Source organism: Miscanthus floridulus, chromosome 8 (assembly GCF_019320115.1).
Source record: "Miscanthus floridulus cultivar M001 chromosome 8, ASM1932011v1, whole genome shotgun sequence".
NCBI classification, from domain to species: domain Eukaryota; kingdom Viridiplantae; phylum Streptophyta; class Magnoliopsida; order Poales; family Poaceae; genus Miscanthus; species Miscanthus floridulus.
In genome coordinates, this window is record NC_089587.1 from 74,014,872 (window position 1) to 74,030,603 (window position 15,732).

The following is a 15,732-nucleotide window of genomic DNA, read 5'->3' on the forward strand; positions in this document are numbered from 1 at the left end:
GGAGAACCGCATCTACAAATTAGGCAGAAAACTAGAGGCGGCTGTAGTGGTTTTCTGCAGTAGCGACATAATAAGTATACTAATTGGAGTGCATCTTAAACTCCTAGTTGCTGTGAGGCAGCACTTGTATGTATACCAAGAAAGACCAACAAGCATGGTAAAGCAAAGAGAAGGTGTGGTAATTCATACACACTGCTGGTTCGTTTTCAAGGTAATTCATACAACAAACCGCTAGTCCGTTCTCGCCAATGTTTGGTTGTCGGCTATAGTTCAATGCATAAAGGCCGCGTAGAGACATTGTCTTTGGTGAGACTGTCTTATGTTTTGCCACCACCGTTCCTTCATCCATGCCTGAGCCAGTGGTACACTGGTACATATAATGATTGTATGCCCAAATGTTCTCCTAGTTCTGTGCGTCTTTTCAGGTCATCCGCTGATGTTGGCGTTCCCTCCGGTAACATGGGCGCATCCTTGTACATCAGTGCCTGTGTCTGGTGCTTGTCGGACACCAGCGGGCGTTGGCGTTCCCACGGCTGCTCCCTGTCCGACAACGACAGCAGCCACTGACCGAGGATTGGTTGCTGCTTTGAGTCCTGACGGTGCTTCCACGCACTCAAATGTGTTCGTATACAACAATTGCATTCAAACTGCAGGAGGACAAACGGGCGACAACAGTCGTCCTTGGTCAGTGTCCATGTACTTTTATATTCTATAAATAATAGGTAATTTTTTGCGGGAGGACACCGCAGAAACATGTAATAGGTCGGCACACACCGCAACAATAAGAATTTGCCCAGTACCATTACAAATTCATGATTGTTTGCCGTAACACACCGCACTTATTATTTTATTCTTTTCTCAGGTTTTAAGAAAGAGAAGGTGGCCGAAATGTCGTTTATACCTTCTCTTCATCGTCCGCCTCTTTGGTAGGATTTTATTAAAATATATAAAGATTCATAGGAGGGATTATCGGGATGACTTCATAGACTCAATGAATAGTGAAATAGAAAGAGAAGGGAGGGGGTTTCTGTAAATGGACTTCTCTTCCTCCTTGGAACACAGCCATGGCCACCCACACCCATACATCTCCCCATCCCTCACAACGGCTGGCTGCGACCCCAGCCACGCCGGCCAAGGAGGCCGCGCCGGCCTAAGTGGCCGCAATGCCCTAGCCCACCGGCCTAGGTGGCCGCGCCCCCAGCCCCGCTGGCCAAGGAGGCCGCGCCACCCCCAGTCACACCACCCAGGGAGGTCGTGCTGGCTAGGGGAGCTCGTCGGAGAGGGGGGCTTGTCAGAGGAGCTCGCCGGAAGAGGGGGTGCTCGCCAGAGGTTGAAGACGGCTGTGTGTTATGACAAAAATCAGTGAACGGCCGAAGGTTGAAGACAAGGGCAAAGAAGTCATTTTCCCTCCACTTTCTCTCTCTTGAAACCTGAGAAATGAATAAAATAATAGGCGTGGTGTGTTACGGTAAACCATCACAAATTGGTGATGGTATTTGACAAATTCTCGTCATTGCGGTGTTTGCCGGGCAATTACACGTTTCTGCGGTGTTCTTCGGTAGAATTTGCCTATATAATAATACTCGTGGCCTTTATGTATACATGTTTACGTGAGATGTGGCCTTGGGGTGAGAGAAGCCACGGTTTTCCTATGTTGTAGTTTTGTCTAGCACGTGAACGCATCACGCGCAAGGATAAAACGTACATCAATTAATAATAGGAGTGTTTAACTTAACACAAGACGCTTTATTCGATTCGTCCCATGACTTGCACGACTCCCCCAAAGAAAGAAATGACTCGACAGTCGGCACCTTTTGTTACTGCTGGTACTAGTGCAATTGTAACGGTAAAAAACAGATGAACCGGCCGGTTCTATCTAAACCGTCCTGGTCTGGGAATCTCGTCTGCGTGCTGCTGCTGCTGGCTCCCGCGTGTGGAACTGGCGCCGGGCCCAGCCTGTCTGCTACTGCCGCAGTGCTGCCTGCGTGTCTGAGCGTGGGGTACTGGGTGTGCCTGTGTACAGTACTTGCCTGCCAGGCTCCGTGCTCCATGCTTTTGCCGTTGACATTTTAATATCTTATTTATTTGAGCTCTAAAATACATAAATATTATATCTATTTTTTATTATCTTGACGAGCTCTTCACAATTGTACACTTTATCTCAGCATTTGAGATTATTTTCCTAGTGAATATTTGAATTACTATTTAAATTCCTAGTGAATATTTTTGCAGGGTAGAAAAATGTTAAATTAAGGTCTATCTTGCTACGATGTATTATGAAATGTTATCATTTATTATCTTTTGACAGTCAGATTATTTGAGTTTAGAACCGTCAAGATTTTGGAGTACATGTTGTGGACCTTTGGCTAGATTATTTCAAAGATGATTATATATGTTTGGAAACCGCGAGTTGTTCAGAGTGATAGTTGCTTATAATTAATATATTATATTATACAGGCTAGCATGCACAAAATCTAACAAAAATAATACCCTCCTTTTATTCCAAAGCCACACCAGATTCAAGTACTTGTTTAGTAATAAGAAACATAGAGGAACAAACATGCTGATGTTACAAGCACACGCGGAGGGCGGAGGCAGAATTCGAGACAAACAAGAGTGAAATTATGCAGCTGCCCGGTAGCTAAAAGCATAAGCACACAACACACATGGACACTTAAATATCCTGACAGAATACAATAGCACACTAAATTCGAAGGTCCGCAAAATATTTTTTTCCTCCACTCATGATGAGCTCCCTCGACGACCAGCATGTAGACACACCAAGAACTGCATCAAATGAGTAATACAGAATGTTATGAACAGAATTACTGTACAGTTATAGATACACACAGTTAACCCGCTATTGCAACTTGTATAGAATTAAAAACATTCAGACTATCTGCATCCACACTGCTTCGAGCATATATAAAACTATCACGCCCTACTTCGCATATGTGCCCCTAACTAGCTAAAGCCCATCCACTTTTTTTAGTAAAAGAAACTATAGGTGGCGCATATTGAGCTTTGTTTGGATCAATTGTAACTTGGCTAACTTGCTTGTGCCAGTCAGAAATCCTATGCGCCCCATTTCAAGTGCCTAGGGACGGATCTAGCTTCATGGGTGAGTGCTCCTAGCAAGGGCGATATCCAAGCAGCCTGATAATTGTTTTAGTTAAGGAATTCTTTTTTAGCTTGGAAAAATGGATATGTATTAGGAATGAGAGAATTCAGACAAATGACCCGTTCCTTAGCTCTAAAAAAAATTTCGTTCCTTATTTGACACCGAGTTCAACTTTCATTCCTTACATGACACTCCGTTGCATTTTTCATCCGGCCACCGTTAACTGCGCTGTGAAAAGACGATTTTGCCCCTGTGGACCCCACCACCCTTCTCCCTCCTCTCCTCCTCCGGGTCCAGGCCCCCGCCGCTAGGTCCACCCGAGCTCGGTCGCGCTCCCGTATTGCGTCCGCACATGCTCCGGCGTCCCAGCCCGCCCACCCCGTGCCACGCGCGCCACGATGGTTGCTCCGCTCACGCCCCGGCGGCGGTGCCCCGGTGGCCTCCCTTTCCGCCGCGCTCCGCAGCACGGACGGCGCGGTCTCTACGGCACTGCTGGCCCGAGCCAGCGCGTTCTTGTCGAACTCGTCCACGTCGTCGTCGAAGAGGAAAGCCGCAAGCTTCCGGAGGGCAGGGGTCCGCGCCGGGGTCAGCGACCCGGCGGAGGAGCTCGGCCACCGCGGCGGCCGACGTGGGCTCGACGGCGGACGCCGCGAGCGATGAGGAGGAGGGAGAGAGAGGAGGCCGCGCCGCTCGCGCCCTGGTGGCTGTGCCCGCGCCCCGGTAGCCGCGGCGCTGGCGCCCACGGCGGTAGTGCCCCAGCGGCCGCGCCCCTCGCGCTTCGGTGGCCGCGGCGCTCGCGCCCGCGGTGGTAGTGCCCCGGCGGCCGCGCCCCGGAGGCTGTGTTGCTCGCGCCTGCTGTGGTCACGCCCAGGCGGCTGCGTCGTTCGTGCCCGCGGCGGTCGTGCCCTGGCAGCTGCTGTTGCACGAAGAAGGGTGGTGGGGCCCACAGGGGCAAAATCGTCTTTTCACAGCGCAGTTAACGGTGGCCGGATGAAAAATGCAACGGAGTGTCATGTAAGGAATGAAAGTTGAACTCGGTGTTAAATAGGAAACGGAATTTTTTTGAGGACCAAGAAAGGAAAAGTCATTTATCTGGTGTCAAATAAGAAATTCTCTCATTAGGAATAGGATGGTAGAAGTTGTTTATGGTATGTTATTCTAATGTATATATAAATGTTGCATCTGAAGTATATATTGGAAAAGTTGCTACTATGACATTGTATACAAACTATGGGAAAATGCATTATATATGAAATACTTGATGTGCTGTTAGGTGTTAGTGAAATACCGGGACGCTTCGTTTAGACTACTCCAACACTACCTAAGAGCTTTCAAGAACAAAATAACGCTCCATGCGTGGAAACAATACACACCATATACTACCATCTATTCATTGAAATACAAACACCTTTTAGCCTTGTTCTTATTAACTTGCTATAATGTAAAAAATGGATCAACTCCCTTGTATATAATTAAAATATATTGGTTTTGTGTAAAAGAGATGGTTATATAGGGGCATGTGCTGAACTCCAAGAGAGCCACATGTCACTTTCTTAATTGAAAGTTTCCCTGTATTCCTGTGAGTAACATCTTTTATCAAAATCCATTCTCTCCAAGTAACAAGTTATTAACAACTTTGAATATAACATTTATAAGAAGTCGACCTGCAGAGGATAAGATAGCCGGTATTGCATTAAGAATAAAAATTCTCAAGCAGGTCAATAACCCCCGAACCCTTGCCCTATCTAGTTTTTTTTAAAACAAGTCTCAAATTCACTACCACCATAGTTTTTTTATAACAATACCACCACAGTTGAACCCAGAACCTAAAAAGTGCTACTAGAGTGACCTAACCAACTCATGCAGTGTCCCATTCGGAAATATAACATTTATCAGGAAATTCTTTTTTTACACTACATATTTCTTCAAGTGCACAGATGACCGCTGCTCTGATAAATCCTAAAATTAGTAGCTATGCATACCCAGGCATATTCTTTGATATCTTTATATTAGAAAAAAACCATAATAATAATTACTTTACCTTCACTAATTGCTATATCTTATTCAATTTTTCACATTGTTTAATATTGGTTATCTATAATAATAGTTACTCACATTATTTTACATAGGTTATCCATAATAATAATTATTTTAACTTGAATAACATATGTGTGAAAACTTCAACTTCAATAATTATTGGAGGTGTTTATGGCACTTTATTTTATTTGGCTCCTCCTTGAATCCTAAATTAATTCCTATTTATTTTATTTCAAAGTGCAGCTTTTATTGCAAGTTAGCCTTAACAATATTTTTTGTTGTGAAATTAAATTCGAAATTCACTCTCTTAGTAATTGTTTGAACATTTATTAGTTTAGTTATTGAAGTTTAAGTTATTTTACTTATTTAAATTAATAAGTTCCATTTAATTCTCTATTTTTCTAAGATTATTAATAGGTTCTCTATTTTAAATTCCAAATTAATATTATATTGTTGTTATTCCATAAAAATAATTTATATGCTCCTCAGGAACAGACCTCCACAATTCTCATTTTAGTTTGAATTAGTGCATTTTTTGTTGTACTAGTCCATGATGGATATAAATATTTTTTTTCATTTTTCTCTAATTAACTTGCTTTTTTTACCGAGTGCCTAATTAATACGGATATAAGGCTGAACTGACATTACCTTGACATAAGCAACACCAGCATTTAAGGCATGGTGTTAAATGGTGTTAATGACGTTGGCGTCACTCTTGATGTCATCATCTTCTCCTTCATCTTCTTTCTTTCCTTTTTCGTCTCCATCTTCTTTCTTTCCTTCTAGGTCTCCATCATCTTTATGGTCTTCTTCTCCGTCGTTCTCTACCTTATCTACTTCTCCATCTTGGGCTTCCCCTTCTTCTTCTTCTTTCTCATTTTCTTCCCCTTCATCCTCTTCCTCAACTTCACCATGATAGGATTCTCTAAGAAGCCGTTGTAGGAGGGAATCTTCTTTCTCATTTTCTTCCCCTTCATCCTCTTCCTCAACTTCACCATGATAGAATTCTCTAAGAAGCCGTTGTAGTAGGAGGGAATCTATGTTCTGCAGAGAAAATGCTATGTTATGTTCATCAAAGAAATAATAGTGTCTATGTTATGTTGTCAGAACAAGGAATCGACACTTGTGATGTTCCAATAGATTACATCTATACATACGGCGTGCTTTTGTTGATGATGCTTCATGATTCTGACTGTGGTGTAGATTGAAAACTTGCTGGCCATGTTGTTGATGGCATGCTCTGCTTGAATTGCTGCTTCCTCATCCTTAACAGAGTTGAAGTCATATACAAGGTGGCTCCCTAACCATTCAATGGAGGAGACGTTTTCTATGCCAAAATCAAAGCCATTTAATATATACATGGTGTCATATGGGTAGAACCCAAGAAAAAGGTCCTGAAGCATTGGCAAGCAGTTCTCCTCAAATTTTAGCAGCATCACCCTCATCAAGACTTTGAAAGACCTCAAACACAGGAATGGTGTGTGACATTTACCGATGACTAGCACATGTTCAGGGGGCACCTTGACTTCGAGGAAGAGGTCGTGAAGATTGGGTAAGCAGCCAAGTATCTCTAGATCATTCTGCTTCAGTTCAGTAACATGGAGGTTTAGTTTCTGGAGTTTAATAAGAAAGCTCAGCGACTGTGGAACACTAGGGATAGTATTATAAACAAACATGATGAATTCCTCAAGTTTGTTAGGATGGCCAGGCTCATCGAGAAACCAGTTCTTAATATTTGGCTTGGAATTAGCGTTTTCAGAGATCCATAAAGAAATTGACTTGAGGCTGTGTCTGCATAGTTTATGGATAGAAGTAATAAACACAACCTCCTCCTCCTTCATAACGTGATCTCCTTCTGTTTCCTCTGCCCCATACCAAAAAATAGTCAGAAGCTTCAGGTTCTTCATCTGACCAAGATTTTGAAGAAATTCTAGTGATTGTACTTCGATACAGATCCCTTCTAGTTCTTCCAGTGCCTCCATTCTATCGATACCATCTGGTAGTTTTGCTGGTGGGCCTACATTCAAAAAGACCAATCTCCTGAGTTCAAGAATACTTGGTGGCAATGTAAATACTTGGTGACTGTTCCTGTTGAACAGATTGAGCGTTTCTAAATTTTGGAGATGTTCAATTCCCTCTAAAGAATCTTCTTTGTCTATTGAAATTGCCAAGTACTTCAGGTGGAATAGTTTTGTAATCTGTACAAACTGATCACTGGATAGAGCTGGCCCCATTTCATTATTCTCCATGTCTAACACTCGCAATATAGGGAAGTCTGAGAGAGAAGGTAGTTCCTTAAAGCATCCAAAGGTACTGAGAGACCGTACATGGGAAACCTCTTCCTTCTTTAGCTGATTAATGACATCACCTTTATTTGTGTCATGGATCGATAAGCGACGAATCTTATTGCCCTCAGATATAGGGAGATGCAGGGTTACAAAATTTTCTTCGATTGCTTTGGCTTTAATGAAATCAAGAATGATGTCATGAACACGACAATGCTTGACAAGACCATAAGATTTCATATTGACTGGTTGGATTAAGTTCCTATTTAGGAGTTCAAGGAAGTAGAGCTCTCCTTTTTCATTCACTTCCATGCCTTGTGCATCAATAAACCCTTCTGCAGACCACCTTCTAATCAAACGCTTCCGGTTGATCTCGGTATTTTCAGGAAATATGCTCAAATACAGAAGACATTTTCTTAGATGATGAGGAAGGTCCACATAGCTCAGAGATAATATCCGCCTCATGATACTGATGCTTTCGTGGGTTCCTGCAACTTCATGATTCAAAGACTCAAACAAGCTAGACCATTCTGGTTTCCGCTTGCCAACTAACAGTCGAGAAACTGTATTGATAGCTAGTGGTAGTCCTCCACATTTATTCAATATTTGATGAAAAGGTTCTTCCAAATCATTTGGGCAGTCTTCGCCTTTTTTGAAGCCCGCACCTCGTAAAAATAACTCCATGGAGTACTCGGTACTGAGTGGATTGATATGGTAGACACACTTCGAAGAGCAACATTTTGTTGCTAAATCCTTTATACGTGTTGTTGCGACTATTCTTCCACCTTTAGAACTGTTCTGGGACAATGCAGATTTAATAGTATCCCATGGACCTTCTTTCCAGAGATCATCGACTATCACAAAGTACCTGTTTGATGTAATATATGCATGATCAATATTACACATTAGAAATCTATATATGCTACCTCTAACCTCTTATACATGACATTTTTAATTGAAGCATTCAAAGATAGATTATGCAAATTAATTTTCCTTAAGTCATAGAAGTAATTTCTACGATGAAAATAAGAATTTTGTAAAGAACATAGAAATATTATTTGCTATTTGTTCAATTTCTATACACTAAACATATTTGTAGCTTAACAAATTGTTATGACTACTTCAAATATATGCAGACCTTACCAAACCGGATGGAGGAAGTACAAACAAATCTATATAAAAGAATTAGGAGTATTTTATATCTCCTATTCAGCATCTGGCATATATCAAAACAAGATACTTGGCGTGTGGCGGAGCACCACTCATTAAAAAACTAACATAGCATAATCCTACAATTCTAAAACTTTGAGCGGAACTGTAAAATAAATTCATCCATTTACATTCCTACCTAGTCGGTAGAAACCTGACCGGCATCCTGCAACAGTAAAAACTCTGAACAGAAACAGTAAAAACATTGAACAAAAACTAATCAGGAGTTTTCTTTGTCACATTCACTATCATTATTCTGAAACTTGGTTGGAAGGAATTATATGGGATTGAAAGGCATGGGGAGATTTATTTCATCTGAATTGTCATCATCAGTTCACCATCTCTCTTTGTCCTCAATCATTGATGGCCAATTTATGATGCATATTATAGTGGATCCTTGTGGGGAGGAATGGGGGTCGCCATATCATTGCATCTCTATGCACTGGCAATCCTGATGTTGTATGAATTCATTGATCTGCCAACACAATGTTGATATAATACTATGGTCATGGATGAAGGTCTGCAGGCTAGCTTCACTAGCTACTGCACACAATTGTAAGAGGTGAGACCATTTTCCCACCCCTGCACTGTTGACCCTAATGGAGCATCCCACCCCAGAACCGCCATCCCCAACAGGGCTTTCCTCTTAGAGTATGTCACGACTAGGATAGAGTAGTTGGGATTACGATCCCGAGTACCAATTTCACCGCTAAATCATGTAAATTCTATATAGACGCCTCGAGAGGCTCAACGCAAATCCAATGCAATTCTACCCAATTCTATTCTCCTAAATGGTACCACGAGTTCATGTCCTGATCATGAAGATATCCCTTTCACCATGTGCCCCAAGGGATCAATCTCCACCGACAATAGGGCCCTTGTTTAGGCGGAAGGATCCTATTGATCTGCCACTCTTGCCATCATTCCAGTGTGGCTCGCAGCAACCGATCGCCTACCTCCTCGTATTGTCATTGTCGCTCCAAGTGGTGTGGTCACCTAGATCTACTAACCAAGACCGCCTCCATTCATCTCATTGCACTGTCTGCCTCCTTTGTTCAGCTCCTCATCGCCAAACTATGCCTTGCCCTTGTGCCTCTATGGTAGCAACCGGGCCAGACCATGTCTCGACCATGAGCTCCAACGGCCCAAAGCTGGCACCCTCATCCACCGCTGGTTGTCAAGATTCAGGATCCCCCTACTCCTTGACTAGGCACCCGGTGGTGAACATAGCGTGTGTTTGGTTGTAGGGACGATGGAGGATAGTGTTGGAACGAGCCTGTTTTTTGCGATGTTTGGTTCAGGAATGACAGGGGATGGGACCACCCCTAGAGAGAATATTCCATAGATTTGGGGCCAACTAGATCCCTCCAAATCGAGGGAACAGCCTCGTCCACAATCCACACCATTACCTTTCCATCTAGATCTAGCACTGTGGCCATCGGCCGAGACAAGGCAAATGTGGAAAACATGCTAGGTAGGGCAGATGAGGTCAGTGTTGTGTGTAGCAGTAGCCATGCCAGGCAGATGCGGTGGCCTGAGCTCATGGGGTCGGATCTCACCGGACAGACATCACGTTGGCTGATGAGCACCGGCGCAGTAGGGAAGCACGACGGTGAGCACCCGAGCAAGGTGGTTGAGCTTGCGGTGATCTCATCATCCCCATCCTTGAGATCCCCATCCCTGAACTTTGCAGTCACGGTGTTCTCATCCTCCCCATGGTCGAGCTCCTACACAGGGCAATGGAGCATAGAGGCGAGCACCCGCACGACGCACATGGGGGGCATGGCAGTGAGGTTGCGCATGGCCCATGTTGAGACCTGGTGGCGATGTCCCATATGCCATCAGGCGTGCGGCGAAGCTACCTAGACTGTGGAAGAAAATTTTTGATATATAAGAGAAAAAGAATGGTCCAGAGATTGATAGGTGGGTGTCACGGGGTCAGAACCGCGGCAAGCATTATTGTTCGAGTCGGTGTTAGAGTGCGTGTCTCCGGTGGCTCGGGTGGACTCAAGAACAGAAGATCCTGGTTCAGGCCGATCGATGCCCTACGTCCAGCAGCTATTGATCCCTATACTCAAGAGCACCCAAAATCGGGGGGTTACAACAGAGTGTATAGGAGGTAGAGAGAGATTTGGTATGGGGTTAGCTCAGTGCTAATCCTAAGGTTGCCTCACTGATGGTGGAGCCTTCCCCTCACCGGAGAGGAGGAAGACGATGGGTGCGGTGGAGGAGTTCTCGGTGCCCCTCCCCTGGTTGTAGGAGCGAATTGATGAGGAATGGAATGATCTATCTAGGATCGTCCTCCCCCTCTAGGATCCGACCTTACCCCTTATATATCGAGATAGGTTAGGTACATGGTGGTTTGGGGGGTTGTGCCTATGGTCTACATGCGCCGGAGTATAGGAGGATCTTGCAGCGGCGCTCTATGGACTGTGGCAATGAAATGGAGACAAAGAAGCCCTAGGCGTCGATCGGCTAGTCTGTTCTGACACACTGAGTGTCAGGCTATGTCAGTTTGGACCGGCCTCCCCCAAACGCGCGTTCTAGAGTCTTCCTGGTGGTGAGGGAGGTCAGCTCGAGGGGCTGATGCGTTGGCCTAGAAGCCCCTGAGCCCCTAGAGGCCGAGGAGCTTGTCTTCATGTGTCACACCCCATGCATGACCCTATCGGGGGAGCGACCAGTAGAGCCACGCCCAAGGTGCAGGGTCAGGGAGTCCCAAAGCCTCAATGGCTTGGGGTGTGTCTTCTTGTGCTTGAGCCTTAGCTGGTGTCGTAGGCCAGGCAGGAGCCAAAGGACGAGCTCAGGCTCCTCATCGATCAGGAGCCTGAGGCTCGGGCAAGCCCCCAAGCCCTGAGCAGAGGCTGCGGCGCGCTCAGGCTCGGCCGAGTTTCTTGATCTGATGGTGCGCATGAGCATACCTAATGGGTATAGCCCCTGAGCCCCTGGGTGATCCTAGATGGGTCAGTCGGGGGGTCCCTTTTGTTGGGAACCATTGATCCTGAGGCTTAACATACCCATATGCTAGGATCTTGTTAGGAGCCCTCGAGCCCTTCATGGCCTCACTTGGCCTGGTTTGTGATGGCAACGAAGGGCTCAATTTGATCTTCTGGTGACCGAGCTAGCTATGGCGGGGATGGCTTCCACTGATGAGAGTGCAATGCCCTATGTGGGGCCCTCTCTCCAGTGTGACGGGGGTGCTCGGCCATTGAGGCTGAGGGACAGTGGCGCTGGCCCCTTCTTTGGTCCTATGTCGTGTAGGTTTGTGGCCTGAGCGAGGGTTGGTGAACTTGTCTAGGAGTTACCAACCTTAGGCCCGAGGGCACCCTTCTTTCTGGTCAGAGCCTACTGTGGGTCGGGTGATCAAGAGCGTCTAGGCTCTGGCTTAGGGCCATCTGATCACCCAGCATGCCACGCCCTTCTAGGGGCTTCTGTAGCTGGCCTCGATCCTCTCGGGTTGGCTCTCTTGGGCTGACCTTCTGTGGCTATAGGTCGGGGCACGAGGAGCGTGCCAATCTCGGATGGGGGACCCTCATTGGGCCCACCACTCGGCGGCTCCCGACCCAACTCCAGGGAGTTGGTTGGTTTTGGGGGGCGAGCCACCCGGGCACCCACCGATTTGGGGTCGGATTGCTCTGTCTGGGGAGCCGACATGGCCCCCGAGGCTAATGTGGGTCCTAGGGCTTTCTCATGCTCAGGCAAGCTTATAGCTCGGAGCTGCTATTCCCCCGTGTGGATGGGCTGCTACGATAATAGCCTCGATGGCCAAGATTGCCACACCCATGCTACCAGCGGGTAAGTGCGTAAGAACTCCAAGTTTACAGTCGTTCTGTGCCTTGGTTGTGTCCCCTAGGGGGGAGATTCTTGGTTTCCCAACTGTGCCACTTGTTTTGGTTCCTAAGCCTATTCTGCCATGCTCAGGGGCTCTCTGCCTCCCTTGGTGGGTCACCACTAGCAGCTCGAGGCTAGTACTCGGACATCGTTCACCATGATGGTCGGGGGTGCTTCTAGGCATCCCTCTCACTTTAGTTTTTTCCCCGGGACAGCCTTGAAGCTCAAGAGAGCTAACCTTGAACCCTGGGTGATGCCCCTTTCTCTTAATGGGGCATCGCTTCCTCCTATCTGAGGGGCGGGCTCCTATCAGGGGGTTAGAGGAACGAAAATGTAATACGGGAAAACAAGCTATGGGTAAAAGCGACGTAGCTATTTGACGTTCCACGCATTGTTGTACTCCCTCCCCATGAGATTTTGTAAGCGCCTAGACAGATTACCCACAATACCCGAAATGGACCTTCCCATGGCGGCGGCTTGTGGCCTCTCTTGGAGGGGGCGGCCCTTTGGAGGACGAGATCATACCTACAACAAAAGAGCATTCATGTACCCACCTGGTGTGGTAGCGATGCGGTCCTTGTTGATACCTGGTGGGCCATATGATGGCAGTGTTCCGCTCCTCCTCGAGCATGTCAATGTCCGCTTGACGCTGCTCCTTGGCCTATTTCTCATAGTAGAAATGAATGTGGGGCCTGTTGAAGTTGAGGTCGGAGGGGATGACCGCCTCGGCCCCATAGATGAGGAAACCGGTTGAACGGTTCACACTTGTCCTAAGGCTCCAGAGCAAGGAGGGGAGTTCATCCACCCAATGACCGGCATGGATGTTGAGCTCATTGTAGATGCGGGCCTTGATCCCCTAGAGGATCAACCCATTGGTGCGCTCGACCTGGCCGTTGGACTTAGGGTGGTACATCGATGCCTAGTCCACTCGAATTCGCTAGGAGTCATAGAAGTCCAAGAATTTGTGACTTGTGAACTGAGTGTCGTTATCAGCGATAATATGATTTGGAACCTCGAACCTATGGATGATGTCTTGGATGAACTCAGCCACTCTCTCTGACTTGAGGTTGACGATGGGCTGGACCTCGACCCACTTGGTGAACTTGTCGATGGTGACTAGAAGGTGGTTGAACCCCCCCAAGTGCCTTCCTGAATCCCTCGACCATGTCTAGGCACCAAACCAAGAAGGGCTAGGTAATGGGAATCATCTGGAGTGACTGGGCCGGTAGGTGATTCTGCTTGGCATAGTACTAGCACCCTTTGCACGTCCTGACGAGGTCCTAGGCGTCGGTGAGGGCCGTCAGCTAGAAGAAGTCATGTCTGAAGGCTTTCCTGACATGGGCCCTTAGGGCAGCATGATGCGCACAGATGCCGATGTGAATGTCAAGGTGCAACTTCTTTCCCTCATTGGGGGGATGCATCAGAGGAGTACCCTAGAGGTGCTACAGCGGTAGAGCTGCCTGTCCACAAGCTTGTAGCTTTTGGCGTGTTGCACCAGCTTGCGAGCATCAATGACATCATCAGGGAGGATCCCACATTGGAGGAAGTTAGAGAAGGGAGCCATCTAGTCCTCGGGGTCCCCCGATGGGTGGGAGAGACTCCCCATGGCACGCATACCTCACAGGCAAGGGGTGGTGCTAGGCTAGTGGAAGGCGAGCTTTGTTGACTGAGCGAGCCTTTCAGAGTTCCCCGTGCTGAGGCCATCGAACTCTTTATTAGCGGTGGTAGGCTCTCATCGCCCGTGCTTCTGACACCATGCCAAGGGGTCCGGGAGGGGCCCAGTCAATGGCTCAATCCCTCGGTGGCTGCACGTGGTGACAACCATCACACTTTTGCCAGGGGGCGGTGACTCATCACTGGCCGGGCTAGCGTTGGGGGTGGCCATGCTGGGGGCCATCCTTGGTTCCCCCTCAAGCCAGATCAAGGGGGCATCGAGGATGTCAAGGAAGACCCCCACTGGTGGGTCCTTCTGAGAAGATGCCAGCTTGGCTAGGGCATCGGCCTCCTCGTTGTACCTTTGGAGGACATGACAAAGCTCGATGCCATCGAACTTCTCCTCTAGCTTCTAGACCTCTGTGCAGTAGGCCTCCATCCTCACATTCTAGTAGGTTGACTCCTTCATGACTTGGTTGATGACCAGCTAGGAGTCTCTCCACATGAAGAGGCATCACACGCCAAGCTCGGTGGCTGCCCAGATTCTATGGAGGAGTGCCTCATACTCTGTGACATTGTTAGTGGCTTGGAAGTGAAGCTAGAGGGAGTACCTTAGCTTGTCAGCACTAGGGGATATGAGGAGGATTCCAACGCCCACCCCCTTGAGTGTGAGGGAGCCATCGAAGTATATGGTCTAGTACTCCAACTTGGTGGGAGCAGTTGAGGCTTGCTCCTCCGTCTACTCTGCCATGAAGTTAGCCAGCACATGGGACCTAATCACCATGTGGGGAGCATACATGATGTTGAGGTCCATGAGCTCAAGCCCCCATTTGGCGATGCGGCCTGTGGACTCTCAGTTGTTTATGACATCCCGAAACTATTGGAGGACACGACCACCATCGGGTGGCTGTCAAAGTAGTGCTAGAGCTTGCGCTTGGTGATGAGCACAGTGTAGAAGAGTTTCTAGACCTTCGGGTAGTGGGACTTTGAATTGGAGAGGACCTCACTGATGAAGTACACCGGGCGCTGAACTTTGAGGGCATGGCCCTCCTCCTCCCATTCCATGAATAGAGCTACGCTAACGGTGCATGGAGTAGCCATGATGTATAGAAGCAGGGTCTCCCCCATGGCGGGAGAGGTTAGAATAGGCAGCGTGGTCAAGAACTCTTTCAGCCGGGTCAGCGCGTCCTGAGCTTCCTGCATCCACTTGAAGTGTTTAGATTTCTTAAGGAGTTTGTATAAAGGCATACCTCGCTCCTCGAAGCGGGATATGAAGTGGCAGAGTGCTGCCAAGCACCCCATGAGCCTTTGGGCTCCCTTTAGGTTCTTGATCGACTCCATGTCATTGATTGCAGAGATCTTCTTGGGGTTAATTTTGATGCCATGCTCAGAGACGATGAAGCCCAAGAGTTCCCCATTGGTACCCCAAAGACGCACTTCTTCAGGTTGAGTTTGATGTGGTTGGCGTGGAGGTTGGAGAAGGTCTTCTCTAGGTCGGCAATCAATCACGTGGCCGAGCGGGTCTTCATGATGATGTCGTCAACATACACCTCCAAGTTGCGGGTGATCTACTCTCAGAAGCACTTCTACATACACCAC

At 47.2% G+C, this 15,732-nt stretch overlaps 1 protein-coding gene across 2 annotated transcripts in view; it reads right to left on the reverse strand.

Moving 5' to 3' along the window:
- Nucleotides 1-2,500: 2,500 nt before the first annotated feature.
- The window catches only part of LOC136476687 (disease resistance protein RGA5-like), a 31,008-nt gene continuing 17,776 nt past the window's right edge, over nucleotides 2,501-15,732 (reverse strand). The window contains exons 2-4 of one of the 2 annotated variants that reach the window (XM_066474618.1): nucleotides 6,316-8,311; nucleotides 5,807-6,202; nucleotides 2,501-2,787 (exon numbers count right to left, since the gene is read on the reverse strand). In XM_066474618.1, the coding sequence (XP_066330715.1) occupies nucleotides 5,843-6,202; nucleotides 6,316-8,311 (2,356 nt within the window). In that variant the 3' untranslated portion in view covers nucleotides 2,501-2,787; nucleotides 5,807-5,842. Of the gene's footprint in view, nucleotides 2,788-5,806; nucleotides 6,203-6,303; nucleotides 8,312-15,732 lie in introns of both variants that reach the window. The other variant, XM_066474617.1, reaches the window with a different exon arrangement.